This window comes from Pseudorca crassidens, chromosome 10 (assembly GCF_039906515.1).
Source record: "Pseudorca crassidens isolate mPseCra1 chromosome 10, mPseCra1.hap1, whole genome shotgun sequence".
In the NCBI taxonomy this organism is placed as follows: domain Eukaryota; kingdom Metazoa; phylum Chordata; class Mammalia; order Artiodactyla; family Delphinidae; genus Pseudorca; species Pseudorca crassidens.
In genome coordinates this window covers 49,789,417-49,806,486 of record NC_090305.1, presented here as the reverse complement: position 1 = coordinate 49,806,486, position 17,070 = coordinate 49,789,417, and the positions used below count along the sequence as shown (strand labels likewise).

Sequence of the window (17,070 nt, the reverse complement as noted above, 5' to 3'; positions counted from 1 at the left end):
AAGTGCCTTTGGTTTTTAAGAAAAAATAAAAGACACATTTTTCATTTTCACCAAGAACTTTATTGAACAATGTATTCATGCTTTTGTTCCACTGGCCAGTTTTCAGGCAACTTCATAATTCCATCTTCCCAAAACTTTTTATCTTTTTGAACAAAGAACTGTTCCAAGTGCCTTTTACAGCCTTCCAGGGAATTGAAATTTTTTTCCATTAACAGAATTTTGTAAAGACTAAAATAAATGGAAATCTGTAGGTGCAATGTCCTGTGAATATGGCGGTTGAATCAGAACTTCCCAGCCAAGCTGTAACAGTTTTTGCCAGGTCATCAAAGAAATATGTGGCCTTGCGTTATCCTGATGGAAGATTGTGCATTTTCTGTTGACTAATTCTGGATGCTTTTCATTGAGTGCTGCTTTCAATTGACTGCTTTCAATTGGGAGCAGTACTTGTTGGAATTGATTGATTGGTTTTCTGGAAGGAGCTCATAATAGAGGACTCCCTTCCAATCCCACCATACACACAACATCACTTTCTTTGGATGAAGACCAACCTTTGGTGTGGTTGGTGGTGGTTCATTTTGCTTGCCCCACGATCTCTTCCATTCCACATTATTGTACAGTATCCACTTTTCATCACCCATCACAATTTGTTTAAAAAACGGAATTTTTTTCATTACTTCTAAGTAGGGAATCACATGTGGAAATACAGTCAAGAAGGTTTTTTTTGCTTAACTTATGGGGAACCCAAACATCAAAGTGATGAACATAACCAAGCTGGTGCAAATGATTTTCAACACTTAATTTGGATATTTTGAGTATCTCCCATGTGGTAAAATGTTGATTGTTCTCATTTAATATCTCAATTTGATTGCTATCAACTTCAACTGGTCTACTCAGCCGTGGAGCATCGTCCAACAACAAATCGGCAGCACGAAACTTCGCAAACCACTTTTGACACGTCCGATCAGTCACAGCACCTTCTGTATACACTGCACAAATCTTCTTTTGCGTTTCAGTTGTGTTTTTACCTTTCTTGAAATAATAAAGCATAATATGCCAAAAATGTTGCTTTTTTTCTTCCATCTTCAATATTAAAATGGCTACACAAAAATTCACCAATTTTGATGTCTTTTTTCAAATGCATGCTGATATGACAACTGTCACATACAATCTAACAAAATTGTTTCGAATGAAGTTGAAGAAAACTAAGTGCTACTAGAGCCATCTTACGGAAAAAACTGAACAAACCTTTTGGCCAACCCAATATGTTTAAAATTGGTTTTCAGGTTTGCCCCACAGAAAAGTGTCACTTGAGTAATTATGTTCTCTTTTCCACTATTGCTTCTTGTGAAACTCATTCACTTGGATGTCTAACAGGTATGAAATTAAAATGTTCCCACCTTCCCAGGAAATGACTGCTTGTTGGCCATACATAAGCACCAGAACCTGTTTTAAACCTGACCAAATCAGTAAGTGACAGCTTCCCATCAGTACATGAGCTTCTGAGAGCCAGGGAGTAAGCTGGAACACATTCCAGGAATCCCCTTTCCATGGCTAAAATCAATCAGTCCCCCAAAACCCCCACTTATGAAAGTCCACCCGTTCCTGAACTCCTCTATCAGCTTTGCTTTGAGAGACTAAAGTACAGCTCTCTCCTGCTATAAATTAGTCTTTTCTTTCATGTATTGATTGGTGGACTTCTTTGGGCATCTCAAAGCTAACATGCCAAAAATGGGACTTTTGATTTTTCTTACTCAACTTGCCTTCCTCTCAACTTTAGTCTTTCCCAGCTATTAACCTAGTCCTAGCTGCCACTGTCTCTTGCTTGGACCATTGCAGTGGGCTAACTGGGCTCCTGGCTTTGACCCTTGACTCCCTATGGTATGGTGTTCCTAACAGCACATCCAAAAGGGTCTTTTCAGAATTTCTGTCACATAATGTCAGTCCTCTGCTTAAAGCCTTCCCGTGACTCTCCAGAATAAAAAGTCCAAAATCCCTATTCCTATTCTACAAAAGACCTACAGAACTGGCTCATACCACCTCTGTAACTTCAGCTCCCATTACGCTGTCTTTGCTCAGTTTGTTCCAGCCCCCAAGGGCTTCCTTGCGCAAACTAGTGCACTCCTGCTCAGGAGCTAGATACTTAACTCTTCCGCTGTTCTGACCTTGACTCACTCCTCAGTTCACTCAGATGCTAACCGTATCAGAAAACCCTTCTCTGACTCTCCTAAAATAGCATTCTCAGGACTCCCTAAACCCTTAACTTTAGGGTTGTTTTTCTCTGGTCACCACCTAATGTGCAGTTTTGTTTGTTTGTGTGTGTTATTGGTCTTCTTTCTCTAAATGTTAACCTCTGTGAATACAAGGGCATGGTTTTGTCCAGGCTATGGTCCTGGGCATGTAACAGTGCCTGGCTCCTACTCAATATCTGTCTGACTTTTGGGACCAACATGATGAATTGGATGGACCTCTGACTGGGTGTCTCTTCTGGGACAGGTTTAATGGATGACACTACCCATTAAGAATAGTGGAACAAGTCAGTAAATATTCCTTGAATACTCATTTATAATTCATTTCTTCACGTTTTCTTATTCCTTTTAAGTTTTACATGTCTATTTTGATGTGAATTTTGCTTTTACAACTATCCAAAAAAATAGGGCTCTGTCATATGAATTTGAGGTAATATTTATACTGAAACAGGTTTGAATTTCTCCACTTTTAAATTTTTAGTGAAAGGTGGTAGTTTTTTGGTGGTGGTTGTTTTGTGCGTTAATGAAAAGGGCAATCTAAATAACACCTCCTCTGAAGATGCTGCTTTTTCTGGGTGAGAGCCAGCTGAGGTTGTGACCTCTGGCATTTGCATCAGCCCCTGGATGGAGTTTACCCCAGACCGTGTGACTCTCAGTGCTCAGTCCTGCAGCTTTGTGACTCTCACATCGCATACTGGTTTCTTCGACTGAATGGGAAGGTGAAACCCCAACTACCCTTTCTCTTTTCAAATGCTATGTCTCTGGTGGTACCATTTTTCCTTCTCTTTTTTTATACTGATAGCAGAAAATGGCATCTGATGCCGAAAGCGATGTGGCAGGTGGTCGTGGACAAAGGCCGTGGGGCCTGGTCATACTGCCATGTGGTAATAGTCCTGTGAAAGCAGTGGCAAAAGTTCAGTCACAAGAGGGGATAAATATTTGCCTGGTCATGAATCTGCTGCTGTGCAGCTACTCTATTGGAACACAGCCTCCAGGGAAACACTGTCTTTGCCGACAGACAAGGTTTTCAGAGCTACCTCAGGAGACCCCTCACCACTGTGCAGAACATGCCTGCCCCCGCAGTAGATGTATCTAAGAGCCCCTTTCTGTGCCGGGTGGAGGTGGGGGATGCGGGAGCCCTGGCCTGGGAGTCAGGGCCCAGCTCTGCTACCTATGCGCACTCTTGGACAAGTCACCTGGCTCCTCCTCAGTCAAACAAAGGCAGCCATCTTTAGAGTCTGTCATTATTATTCTCTGTAATCCTCTGCTTACACTAGACTCAGTGCGTTTCCTAGTCCCCCGACTCTTGGCAAACAGAGCTCTATATCACCTTACAGAACATGCCATTCCCCATGAACAGCAGAGCTCCAGTCAGTGAGCCAGGTCCTTGGGTGAGGGGGGAGGTTGAGGGCTGGAAGCCATGGAGGGAACAACTGCTCCTCAGAGGTCAGCGCTCAGAGGGGAGGCCCTGCAGGACCCAGACACCAGGAATTCTATTTACATTTACAATAGGCCAGAATCACATAGAAATATTAATAGCTTTGGGCCACAGTTCTAAATTGTAGAACAAAAAAATGCCATTTGCTTGGAACAGAACTTTGAGACTTTTCTGGAACTCTTCATTTGTTTGCACTCCTTTTATGGTAAAAACAAAACAAAAACCATTCTGGAATTCCTTTTCTTTTCTTTTTTTTTTTTTAGAGGTGAGAAGAAACAGAACAAAAAAACCTTTTCATATTTAATGTGAAAAAACATTTGAAAGGCCATGGACTTTCCTCATGAAGATTGTATATTCTTAAGAGGAAAAATTTCAGTACACACATATTTGTAGTGCGAGTCATCTCTCAGTATGTCCCATGGCTTCTCCTCTTAAATAATGAAGAACAGCCAGCATTAAACCTCGGGAGGTTACCAGCAGCTGTTGCAACTGGATCATTATTCCTGTTAGATCTTTGGGATGTAGTGTCTGCACTGCACTGCAGGCTACACTCTATCTTTAGATGACCCCAGCACCTGGAAGGGAAACTAGTCATGCGCCATCCCTCTACTTATGAGATTAAAGGTATTCTCTCTCTAATAGGAGCCTCAGAATAACCACATCCTTACAAGTGTTCCCAGAGGTGACTGTTTTAAATTCAAAAGGTACTTCAAATTTGCATTATTTTTCCCAGTACAAGGAACTTAGGATGAAATATAGTGCAGCTTCCCACTGTGGCCTTGGATAATTCTGCCTGGCTGCAGGCCTTAGATGGGTTGAGTCCTGCCTTTATTTTTAGAAGAAACTGAACTTTGCCTCCGTAGCAGAGGTGTCACTGTCGTGGTGCCCTGGCTATAGGAGGGCTGTGATGTTGCTGGTGGCTGTGGCAGGCAGCTCTTGCCAGGAGCCTTGGTGATGGCAGGAGGAGTGACTCCCAGCCAGTGATGTTCTTGGGACATCTTGCTCAACCTCTATTTGCAGAGCCAGGCCTCTGCTGGGGGCTCTAATTTATAAGAAGCAGTCAAACATCCTTGGGAATATAAGGCTACGGGAAAAACATATTTCCAACTTCCTTCCCATGAGCTAAGTTAGTAGATGGAAGAAACAGTGAGTGGCTTGGGGCGGAGTGTAAGGGGGCTGGGCTGGGGGTGAAACCTCCAGTGGCAGGAACCACAGATGTTTGGCTTGCCTTCTAGGAGGGTGTGTCTCATGCACTCAGGTCTGAGATGGGCAGGTTTGGGACAGAGTTGAATTTCTCAGGATTGTGGAAGAGTCAAAACTGAATTTCCCACCAAATGTCAAGGATCAATATTGGACAAGCCATGCAAGGGTTGGCTTGGGACTGCAGCTCAAGTAAATGCTTCACTTGACTGAGGGGCAGATCTTTAAAGTATCCTAACTTTGCTGGATGTACAACCAGCTCAGCTGTGGAGGCGCGAGAGGGTGGGAGAAACTATGTGGATTCTAGTCCAAAGTAGCTTCCATTATCTTTCTCTGTTTTTCTTGGCTATGTATGAAATAGCAGACACATTTTGTTTTAGGTTTTTGTTAACATTTGCACCCAGTGCCACTGTTGGACTAGTTTGGAGGGCAGTGTAAGACGTGTCACCTGGCAGGGACTAACTTCCACAGGTGATGCAGGCAGGTCCAGTGCTCGGCAGTGCTCAGGCCCCCTTCCTCACCTCAGGAGTCCAGGCTGTGCTGTGTTGGTGGCTTCTGCACCTTGACATACACTTTGGTTAGAACAACTGCATGTGACTGGCCTCATGTCATGTCGGAGGACATCTATATAGTTGTATGGGAGGTTCCAGTGTTAAAAAGTCACAGAAGTCTGCTTCATGGGAAGCACCAAAGGCACAGGTTCCAAGCCCAGCCCAGCCATGTTATGAGAGGGTCAGTGTGTCTGAGAGAGCATGGGTGGGGGCAGTGGAGAACGGGGGGAATGAGGTCTGAGAGGCAGTGGGGAGGCCGGGTCCTGTAGGGCCTCAGGGGCCGTGAGGACTGAGTGAGAGGAGAACTGTTGGAGGAGGGCAGGGGAGGGTGTTTGTCTCCTTGGCAGATGTGTGAAGATTGAAGTTGGGGACAAAGATGGAAGCAAGAAAGCCAGATGGGAGGCTTTTGCAATGGTTCAAGCAAAAGATGATGGCGGCTTGAACCAGGGTCATAGAAGACGAGGGAGTGAGAAGTTGATCTCGGAGAGACAGCGGTGAGTGGTCTTGAAGCAGGATCCTATTTCCCTGCCTAGGAATTGGAGCTGCGTAGCCTGGATGAAAACCAGGAATCCTAGCTGCTAGTCCAGCAGGGGCTGGAGGCTAGAAGCAAAGTTCCCCTGGCTCTTGCCCCTGTTTGAAAGCAAGAATGAATCAAGGAGGCAAAAACAGGTACAAAGTTTATTATTAGAGACACAGCACAACATGTGGAGAACACATAGAGAAACAGTGTATTTAGACAGAAGCAAAACAGGAGTACACACCTGGAGGGAAAGGGTGTGGGCATCCTCCTGAATGAGGAGTGCAATAAAGAGGCGATTAAATCATTTATATGGGGCGGTTCTTCTGGGTCTTCCTTCTGCTCTGGCCAGTTATCTCGCTTCTTTCCCCACACCTGACCTGTCCTACTGCCCTGCCCGATATGTGTGCACATCTTTTTGCCAAGACGGATTCCAGTGCAGAGGCTAACGGAGGTTTGACAGCACCTGTTATGGGATGATGTCGCCCCTTTTTGACCCCAAAGGAGCCTTCCTGTGCATGTGCAGTCAGGGAGGTTTCCTTGACTTCAGTAGTGATAGATGTGGTCGTTTTATCTCTTTACTCCCCCTCAGAGCTCAGCTCCTGTCACTAGCTCTGTCCTTGGAGTGTCCAGGGAAAACAAAGCTCCAATTTATTCTGCTTGACGAACTCCAGTGGCTCAGCCCAGGGGCCCATCTACCTCCTACCTCAAAGTGGTGGGAATGGGGAGATATTTTAAAGGTAGAGCAGACAGGATGTGCTGAGGGATTAGATGAAAGATGTGAGGGAAGTAGAGGAGGTGAGAAAACACCCAGGGTTTCGGTCTGATCAACTGGAGGCCTGGAGGGGTGAGGCGTGTTTGTGGCGGGGGGTGGGGGTGGGGCGGCGGGGCATGAATTCGGTTTCAGACGTGCTGTCAGCTGAGACTCAGGAAGCCGTGGGTCCCGGCCTCAGCCTGGGCTCTGTTCCTACAGGTTCTTGGGCAGAAGCATCCTTACATAGTGCCATGAAAGGCCCTTCGCAGTGTTCACGCTCTGCAGCCTGAGTGGCAACACTGGAGCAGCCTGAAAATTTTTCCCAGTTTGAATTTTTTTTACTACTAACTCTAACTGGCACAGAGAAGCTGAGCAGTGAAGTAGAAGCTGCTCACGGAGGCACAGCAGCTGGGACGGGTGCTGGGTGTGCCGATGACCCCACCCCAGAGTGACGGGGGTGCTGCGCCGACCACTCTGCTTCCTCGAGCTGGAACCCACTGAGCGAGCCGTGCCTGCAGTGAGCCCCAGCCGTGCTGGTGGCCCCTGTGACTCGGGCTTCAGTCGAGGACTGGGTGGCAGCATCCATGTGAGCGGCTGGGCCCTGGCACCCCGCTCTGGAGTTTTGAGTCCACTTTGCCCGCAGGCCCGGAGAGCAGCAGTGCCTGAGAACTTGCTCCCTAGTCCCTGCTGCAGCACCCTCCACACACACTGTGACAGCCGTTTTGGGAGCAGGAAAACCAGGGTGCTTGCCTCCGTGGGGGTGGGGGGTCCTTGGAGGTGAGGCTGGCACAGAAGGGCCCTTGCCCACTTGGCTTCCCCACTCCTCACCCCTGCTCTCCACTCCAGGTGGACTCCCCGAGAGCATGTCCTCAATCACTCACATGCACACCAATCTTCATGGAAGAGTCTGCTTCCAGGAAGACTGATCTAAGGTGTAAGAAAATACTTCATCACAATGTTTCCCACAGGGAGCGCTGAAGTGCCCTGGGAGCTGCAGAGAACCCCCAGGGGTGTTGTGGGATATTTTTAAATTTCAAGGAAAACAGCAATGATACACAACATCTGTCAGACACAGTGCAAACTACTCAGGTAGTTACAGTTTCCACATTAGATTGTACTGCCTTCCCTTAGATGATGGCTTACTTTTCTGTAGCTGGGTTTTCAGTGGTTACTGTGACAAAAAGCAAGTGCCCTGGGAAAGTCAGGTGGAAGAGGGAATGGAGGTAATGGTGTTAGATCTGATTCCAAGGCTGGAGAAGTTGTTTAGTGTCCACAGGTGCACACACCCCATCAGTAAGTAAATGTGATTAAGAATAAAATAAAAAGACTTTTTTTTTAGTGTCTGTGTATTATTTTTTCAAATGGATACTGAGTTATCAGGGTATCAAGTCTTTTAAAGTTGAACCCTTTAGCTATTTCTTTTGGTCAGGGGCTGCCGTGAGTCAGTAAGGTCCCTGTGAACCAAATAATTTTGGGGACCTCTACTTTGTAGTGACAATGACAGTTTCTATGTGTTTTGCATTAAAATGTGTCAAGTGTTCAAGAATCAAATAACAGTCCCTATTGCAGACTGTTTGAGATAAACTAATGCTCTTCCTTTAGACGTTTTTTATTCTTCTTGCATTGTTCATAAACTGTCACGTTGGCCTTTAAACATGAACAAACATGTTCTCTCTTGTTTTCTTCTTTCAGAGAGTGGGTTGATCGAGCCCCATCTCTTCATTTTCTGAGAGTATTAATTTGTCTGAGACTTCTAGTGAGGGATCCACGTTATCAGGTTGGTTGCAAAAAATAAAAATATTTTTTACTTGTTTGAAGATGAAAAAAAACCTGGTGGGCTTTTCTTTGAAGCAGAGCATGGTAACTTTTTTTTTTCCTCTCTCACAACTCAGTAGTTTCCAAATTTGGGAAGTATCTCACCTGCTATTTAAAATGATAGGAGAGGAGTGATTTAATGGGGACAAAAACACCTGTAAATTTCTACTCTATTACACATGGGATGAAGTGGATTGAACTTCGGGTCTATGCTTGCATTATCTCCTGGCATTTTAAACGATAGTCAGTTTGGAGAGGTGTACACTTGGCCACACCTTCGAGCATGCTTATGCCAAGCAGCTCAGTAGGTCAAAGTCAGCAGCGACAAGTGGGGGCTTCCTCAGGGGGCTCCAGGGGCAGTGAGTGGGAAAGGCAGGGCCTGCAGCTTTGGTAGCTGCTCCAGAGCCATGCTTGTCCCAGAGTCCAGCCTCAGACCCTGAGTTAGAGGTGAGCAAGGGGCCTCCCACTTGTCTCAGAGGAGGTGCCTGCAGGCAGGAATCTCACCTCCTCTCACTAGTTAGTTAAATGTGCGGCTGTAGTTTAATGCCTCTTAAACTTTAAAGTGCAGAGGAATCACCTGGGGATCTTGTAAATGCGGATGTGGATTCTGTAGTTGTACCCTGAGACCCACGATTCTGCTGAGGCCACTGGCTCATGGCCCACATTTTGATTAGCAAGAACTTAGTGCTTTAGCAGTGAGGCTCTAAAGAAAGGCTTACCTAACACTTCACCTGGATCATGAAAGTTGTTCCGTCTAGTCTCAGCTGCTAAGATAGCTGCTTTTATAAAGCAGAAGTTCCTAAACTTTCTGTGCATCAGGAACACTTGGAAGACTTAAAGATTGCTGGCACCCACCCCCACAGTTTCTGATTCAGTAAGTTTGGGGAGGGCCTGGAAATCTGCATTTCTAACAACTTTTACCAGGTGATGCTGATGCTGCTGGTCAGGGGACCACAGTTTGAGAACACAGGCAGAACCACTGCCCAACCAATTTGGAGAAGCCTCCAAATTGCTTATGAACCATTACTGTTTCTTCTTGCCAGTGTTAAATATCTCAAGAGCATTCTTACTATCCTTATTATTCATACATGCTTCAGTCATTTTCACAGATTGTTTTTTTTCCTAAGAAGTATCTCCTTTTATGCCCTGTCCTGATAAGCTACGGGGATGCTCAGACCACTCTGAAGCTCTTTTATTTTGGATTCAGTTTTATTGATGAATTATTATTTGAGTCAGAATAATAATAATTTCATTACCCCAATAACCATCTTTTCCAAACTTGGCATTTAAAAAAAAAAAAAAGCGTTCTGGTACTAGCCAGCTACAGAGCCTGCTCTCATTTGAGTCTCCTGGGATTCATGATGGCTTCAATATTTTCTTTAGAAGAGTCACTCCCTTCCTCATTCCGTATTCTAAGCTGTCTTTGTGCTGTTCTAGTTTAGCCAACCACAGTCATTTGAATATCTTACATACTTCAAATGGCTTTCTGTCCTGGTTGCTCACAGTTTTCTGGGAATTTTCCTTTTCTCCTGTGAGAAAAGCTGTGTGGGTCACGCATGGTGAGGGTGGGCCATGTGCTTCACTTTGCCTGGGTCACCCCCATGAGCTCCTTGTCCACAAGTCATTATTAATAGCCCCCTGTACACCCCACAGGCCTCAGCTTGGGTAAGAACACTGTGTATATAATATTAATATAACTATTCATGGAAGAGGGTGGATTTTTAGCAGAAGGTCTAGTTTTTTGACTTATAGAAGTTAGCAAAATATTTGCCTTTGACATGTTTGCTCAGAGAATTGATGGCCCTTGTGTCATACTCTGCTGATCTTCATCTAAAGTATTGCCTTTCTTGGGCTTCCCTGGTGGCGCAGTGGTTGAGAGTCTGCCTGCTGATGCAGGGGACACAGGTTCGTGCCCCGGTCCGGGAAGATCCCACATGCCGCGGAGCGGCTGGGCCCGTGAGCCATGGCCGCTGAGCCTGCGCGTCCGGAGCCTGTGCTCTGCAACGGGAGAGGTCACAGCAGTGAGAGGCCTGCATACCGCAAAATAAAAATAAAGTATTGCCTTTCTTAATCTAGTTCTTGATGGGCTGGAACAAGGTTGACTGGATTGCCCTCTAAAGGGAAGAATCCCATGACCTCTTTGCTTATGGGATTTTATGACCAAAACACGTATGAAGCCAAACCTCCCATTGATTTCCAGTCTTTCCATAGAAGGGGGTGCTCCCTGAATCTCTCCTCCTGGCACTCTGTCCACAAAGAGGAGCAGTTGTTTAACATCTTGAGTTGCCAAGAATTTTTGGCTGAAGTCACGTAGTAATGCTGGGGTTTACTACAACTTGTGCCAACAAATGTCAGCACGCCTCTGCCCTCTCGAGGCCTTCCCTTCCTCTCTTGGTGAGTCAGTACTGCAGGATCCACAGTGGTTGTTCCAGACCATCTCCACTTCTCATACCCAGACCCCTCCTACCCCTGTCATTCTTATCAGATTACAGCATTACCTGTTTTATAGGCGAAACTGAAGCCATCCCAGTAGGAGTGTTCATATTTTCTTTGTTGCTTGAAATATTCGGATTATCATGCACCTTTGCGTCCCTTCTTATTTCTGAAGAAAACCCTCCTCCTTGCCAAGGTTCAGCCTTCCATCTGTTTTCTTTGTTACAGTGTCAGTGGCTCCCTTTCTGTTTTCTTTTATCATAAAATGCCCTTTTCTTGACCTGCTATCCCCTTAAGCCTTCATCTCACCTTCATCACTGCATTCATTGAAAGGTCAGACTATAGGTCTTGAACTCACTCCCTTTCTTTTACAACTGATGTGTTGTAGAAATTTTCATTGAATATTATGTACAAGGTTCTCTCTGGAAGTCATTTAAGAAGATCATGGTGGGCCATGATCCAGTCGTCATTTCTTGACCCAGAGGCTCCAGTATATGCTTAATGGAGGTTCCAGCAAGAAAAGAGTGGAAGGGATGAAAGAGAAGCCATTTTTAAAGATAAATTTCTTAGTTTTCCATAATTAAAGGGCGACATATGTTTGGAGATTTCAAGTGTAGTTGGAGTCCCAAGCAGGATAAAGGTAAAAGTCCACCTGGACTCCTTACAGTAAGCTGTCATAACACATTGCTTATCAAGGATAAAGGGAAAATTCTTTTTTTGTTAAATTTATTTATTTATTTATGGCCGTGTTGGGTCTTTGTTGCTGCTCACGGGCTTTCTCTAGTTGCGGTGACCGGGGGCTACTCTTTGTTGCCATGCTCAGGCTTCTCATTGCAGTGGCTTCTCTTATTGCGGAGCAAGGGCTCTAGGTGTGCGGGCTTCAGTAGTTGTGGCACGTGGGCTCAGTATTTGTGGCTCGCGGGCTCTAGAGCGCAGGCTCAGTAGTTGTGACGCATGGGCTTAGTTGCTACATGGCATGTGGGATCTTCCCAGACCAGGGCTTGAACCCATGTCCCCTGCATTGGCAGGCGGATTCTTAACCACTGCGCCACCAGGGAAGTCCTAAGAAAAATTCTTAAAAGCCCCTAAGCTACATTTACATCAGCTACAACAATAAAAGGAGAGTGGAGCTGTGTGGCCTTCTCCCCGCTGCCCTTGCACCCCAAGCCTTTCTTTAGCAACCCATACCCTTTGCCACATTTTCTGTTTGCCTTCACTGATCCTGAGAACCTCTAGCTCTTACTCATCATTTTTTCTTTTTCTTTTTTCTGTATTATTTACCTGCTCCTTTTTTAAATTCTGCCTTTCTAAATGTTAACCTTCCCCAAAGTTATTTTCTTTGTCATCTTCTCCCCTGTCTTCCAAGCTCTTGGCTTCAACTATCATTTTGTTGTTGTTGTTCTTTGCTCACAAGCACATATCTCCAGCCTCAGACTTTTCCATTCATTTAAGTCCCAAATTTCCAGGTATATGTTGGGCAGCGATCCTGATGACATAGTAGCACAGTGATTCTCAAGTGTGATCTGGGGACCGTCATCGGTCCCTGAAACTCTTCCAGGGGTCCCACAAGGTCAAAACTATCTTAAAAGTGATGCTACAGTGTTATTTGCCTTTTCACTCTCACTCTCTTACAAGTGTGCAGTGGAGCTTTGTAAAGGCTACAGGATGTGTAATGACGGAACATATGCTTGTGTACTCTTGTGTTTTAAAAATTCCTCACTTTTAATGTCTAATATGATATATATAAATAGATAGAACCCACATAAACAGAAGCTCTTTGGGATTCTCAGTAATTTCTAAGTGTGTAAAGGCATACAGATGCCAAAGAGTTAGAGAGCCTGATATGCACAGGACCCTCAGTAACTGCACAGGGTCCTCTTCGTCCCCCCTCTCCTCCAACCTGCAGAATCAGCTCCTGATTCTGTTAATGGCACCACCTTTCCTCCAGACTCCAAGGCAGGAAACTTTTCCTCACCCTCTACGAGACTTTTAGAAGAGTAGTTACTAATACACCTGGAAAGATAAGTAAAGGCCAGGGCATGGGGGGGCCTTCAACTGAGACGGAGGGATGAGAGGTGTGGAACCCTGACAGCAGAGGCATGGGTGGTGGGTCAGGGCGCAGCACTCAGAGCTCACTGCTCTGCTGGCCGAGAGGCCCAGGGGAGTGTGTCTAAGGGCCCCAATGCTCTGGGCCGCAGTGACATCGTGCTGGACTGACAACAGCCAGATTGGTGTTGCAGGGTGCTCCATTGTTCTATATAGTTTTTATCAGTATTATGTTATTGTATCAATTTTTTAAAAAGAGAAAAATTCTGGGAATGGGTAGAGCAAGGACATTTGTTCACATGTGGCTCATTGAACTGAAGTTCAGATTGATGGGGACTTTCTCCAGGCCATTAGTTTCAGAAGTCCAGAGCCCAGTCCCATGAGTCTCCAGCCCATGCCGGGGAGGAGGGCTGAGGTGGGGAAGGGCATTCAGTCCTGTTTGCTTTTCAGATCAGTAACCAGGAATGCTGAGCCCAGGGGTGTGCGTGCCTCGTGGTCTTCTCTCCCATAGACGCTGGCAGGTCAGAGCAGGCGTGTCCCCGCAGCGCTCCAGTCTCTGTCGGGGCCTCGGGGAAAGTGTTTGTTTAACAAATGGAGCGTAACTGCTTGAGTGCATTTTCCCCTTATTGTACTTTATAGCAGCGCTTCTCTCATGGTGCTCCACAGGACTTGGTCAGTATTCTGTGAAAAGAAATGTGCTCTGCCCGGTGATATGTAGGAAAGCTGCACACGGGTTCTCCCACTAGAGACTTACAGTGCACGGCAGCATATTAAAGCTCGGAGGAGTTTTCAATTTTACTGAGGAGTTTTAGTCTACGATAAGATAATTTGTTACATTCTGTTTAACCTACCATTTGATCATGAAATTTTTTTTTTAAGAATACCTAGTACCACCCACTGCACAGAATAAAATGATTATTCCCAGGAGAGAGTTTGGGAAACATGGGCTTAGTTCCATATTGTTAACATTGATTGTTGGATAGATATATTTTTGTCAAGGTAAACATTTAAAGATGACCATGACCAATCATTTAACCATTATTCTCTCCCTGGTGTCTTCTCCCTCCCAAGCTTCAAATTTAAATTTCCTTTATGTCAGCGATGCCAGATTTCAGTCTTCTGCCCTGGCCTCATTTTTCCCCGGGCTGTTGTTCTTTTGTCACTTGGATACACCACCAGCAACTCAGCATGTCCAGACTCAGTCTCCTTGTCTACCCAGCCTATTCTCCCCTTCCCGGGTTCATCGTGTCCTTGCCCCCAGTCACCCTGGCTCGCAGACAGAGATGCCTCCTGCACTCGCTTCCTGCCCTCGGCCCTTTCACGCCCAGTTGGTCACACCACTGCCAAGACAGCCCACCTGTCCACTCCCTTCTTGCAACCCACAGGGCTTCCCTCCATGCCCCTGCCTCTCCAGTTCATTCTAAGACTAGAGGGACGATGTGCTCACGGCTGATTCTGATTGGCCCTTGTTCGCACCTTTTCATCAGGCCCGAATGGCAAAGTTCAAATTCAGGCTCATGTCCACGTCTGAATGGACATGTCCAGTTTATCTCACCCTATTTTTCTAACATTATTCCCAAAGATTCCCTTCATGGTGTTAGGGAGGTGCTTTTCACAGTAATAGAACATCTTGATGTTCTTTCTACGCAACTTCTATGCACCTTTGAGCCTCTTTGTTCTCTTTGCTTGGAATCCCTTTTATTTCCTCCTCTCCCCCCATGTCTTCTCAGCACATCTATCCATCCTTCTAAGCCCATTCAGAGGCTACCACCCTTACAAAGTTTTCCTTAGTCCTCTCAGCAGGCTATTATATGTCCCTCCTCTGCAACATCACAGCACCTCATGTATAACTTTCTTATAACACTTACCAATTCTATCTTCAATTCCAGTTATTTGTACATCTGCCTTATGCTTGCTTGCAGCTCAGTGAAGTCAGCCTCTGTCATCTATATATTTGTGTCCCCTTCAGAGCCTAACCCAGGGATCTTACCTAACAGGAATGAAAAAAAAATATTTGCTGAAAAAATATGTGTCTTTTTATGGCTGAGTAATTTTCCATTGTATATATGTGCCACATCTTCTTTATCCATTCATCTTTTGATGGACACTTAGGTTGCTTCCATGTCCTGGCTATTGTAAATAGAGCTGCAATGAACATTTTGGTACATGACTCTTTTTGAATTATGGTTTTCTCAGGGTATATGCCCAGTAGTGGGATTGCTGGGTCATATGGTAGTTCTATTTTTAGTTTTTTAAGGAACCTCCATACTGTTCTCCATAGTGGCTGTATCACTTTACATTCCCACCAACAGTGTAAGAGGGTTCCCTTTTCTCCACACCATCTTCAGCATTTATTGTTTGTGGATTTTTTGATGATGGCCATTCTGACCGGTGTGAGGTGATATCTCATTGTAGTTTTGATTTGCATTTCTCTAATGATTAATGATGTTGAGCATTCTTTCATGTGTTTGTTGGCAATCTGTATACCTTCTTTAGAGAAATGTCTATTTAGGTCTCCTGCCCATGTTTGGATTGGGTTGTTTAAAACGAAATTGAGATATTTGTAGTGAGGTGGATGGACCTAGAGTCTGTCATACAGAGTGAAGTAAGTGAGAAAGAGAGAAACAAATACCATATGTTAACACATATATATGGAATCTAAGAAAAAATAAAGTCATGAAGAACCTAGGGGTAAGACAGGAATAAAGACACAGACTACTAGAGAATGGACTTGAGGATATGGGGAGGGGGAAGGGTAAGCTGTGACAAAGTGAGAGAGTGGCATGGACACATATACACTACCAAACGCAAAATAGATAGCTAGTGGGAAGCAGCCGCATAGCACAGGGAGATCAGCTCGGTGCTTTGTGACCGCCTGGAGGGGTGGGATAGGGTTGGTGGGAGGGAGGGAGATGCAAGAGGGAAGAGATATGGGAAAATATGTATATATATATATGTATAACTGATTCACTTTGTTATAAAGCAGAAACTAACACAACTGATTCACTTTGTTATAAAGCAGAAACTAACACACCATTGTAAAGCAATTATACTCCAATAAAGATGTTAAAAAAATATATAAGTGGTTTTAAAATGTTATTTTTATATGTATAAAATTTCCACCATAATTAGTGATAATGTATACAATATTCTTACGTTCTTTAATTATAGGTCTTCTAAAGTGAATAGCAATCATGGGAATTCAAATTAATAGGTGGTCATAGAACGATTTTTAATAGCGTTATAAATGTACCTTTATTCTTAATTTAAACAAGGGTATGTCGCTTCCAAATTCCCTTCACACAGAATAAGGAAACCTTGACCCAGGAGGCCTTGAGCCCCTGAGCCTTTCCTCAGCTGCCCACTCAGCTTCCGGGTAGAACGAGATCGCGCCCTCACAGTCACGTACTCATTGCCCTGAACTTTCCAGAGTTGGAATGTTGGCTAATGTTTGTATTTCAAATAACTTCCTTGTGTGCATAGAAAGTGAGGAGAGAGGTGTCAATACAGAGTTACACAGGTTAGGGCCACCTGAAACCCATTAACCCCAAGATAAATGTCAGTGTGGGTAACCTGAGAGCATCAACTGTTAGGAGAGCTCCAAACCAGTTCCTTTCACAACTCCAGCCTCCCAGCACTCTCTCTCTTAATAAGCACTTTTCAGAAGTTTCATGCAGTGCCTTGTTATTGGGAATTGATTTTAAAGACCTATATCCGAGGACATTTTGCAATGATTATCCTTACATTAGTTTAGGATAAGCCACATCATTTTAAGGAGAAGCCCTGTCGTCTAGTCTACTAGAGCAATGCTGCTCAGATTTTATTGGGCGTGTGAATTTCCCAGGGATCTTGTTGAAATTCATAGTGTCATTCAGCAGGTCTGGGGGGAGTAGGAGATTCTGCATTTCTAATCAGCTCCAGATGGTGTTTTTGCTGCTGGTCCATGGGCCACACTAGGCAGAGGCCTAGAGGAAGGTCCTGGGATTCAGTGATGCTGGATTCTTATCCAGGCTCTGTCACTTAGGCAAATGGTTTACCATTCTGGGTCTTAGTTTTCCTACTCTGTAATA

At 44.9% G+C, this 17,070-nt stretch overlaps 1 protein-coding gene across 8 annotated transcripts in view; it reads left to right on the top strand.

Moving 5' to 3' along the window:
- NEK10 (NIMA related kinase 10) overlaps positions 1 to 17,070 on the top strand; it is a 309,256-nt gene that overhangs the window by 36,831 nt on the left and 255,355 nt on the right. For all 8 annotated transcript variants that reach the window (XM_067753539.1, XM_067753536.1, XM_067753535.1 and 5 more), the window contains one exon: positions 8,399 to 8,483. In XM_067753539.1, the coding sequence (XP_067609640.1) occupies positions 8,399 to 8,483 (85 nt within the window). The remainder of the gene's footprint in view (positions 1 to 8,398; positions 8,484 to 17,070) is intronic.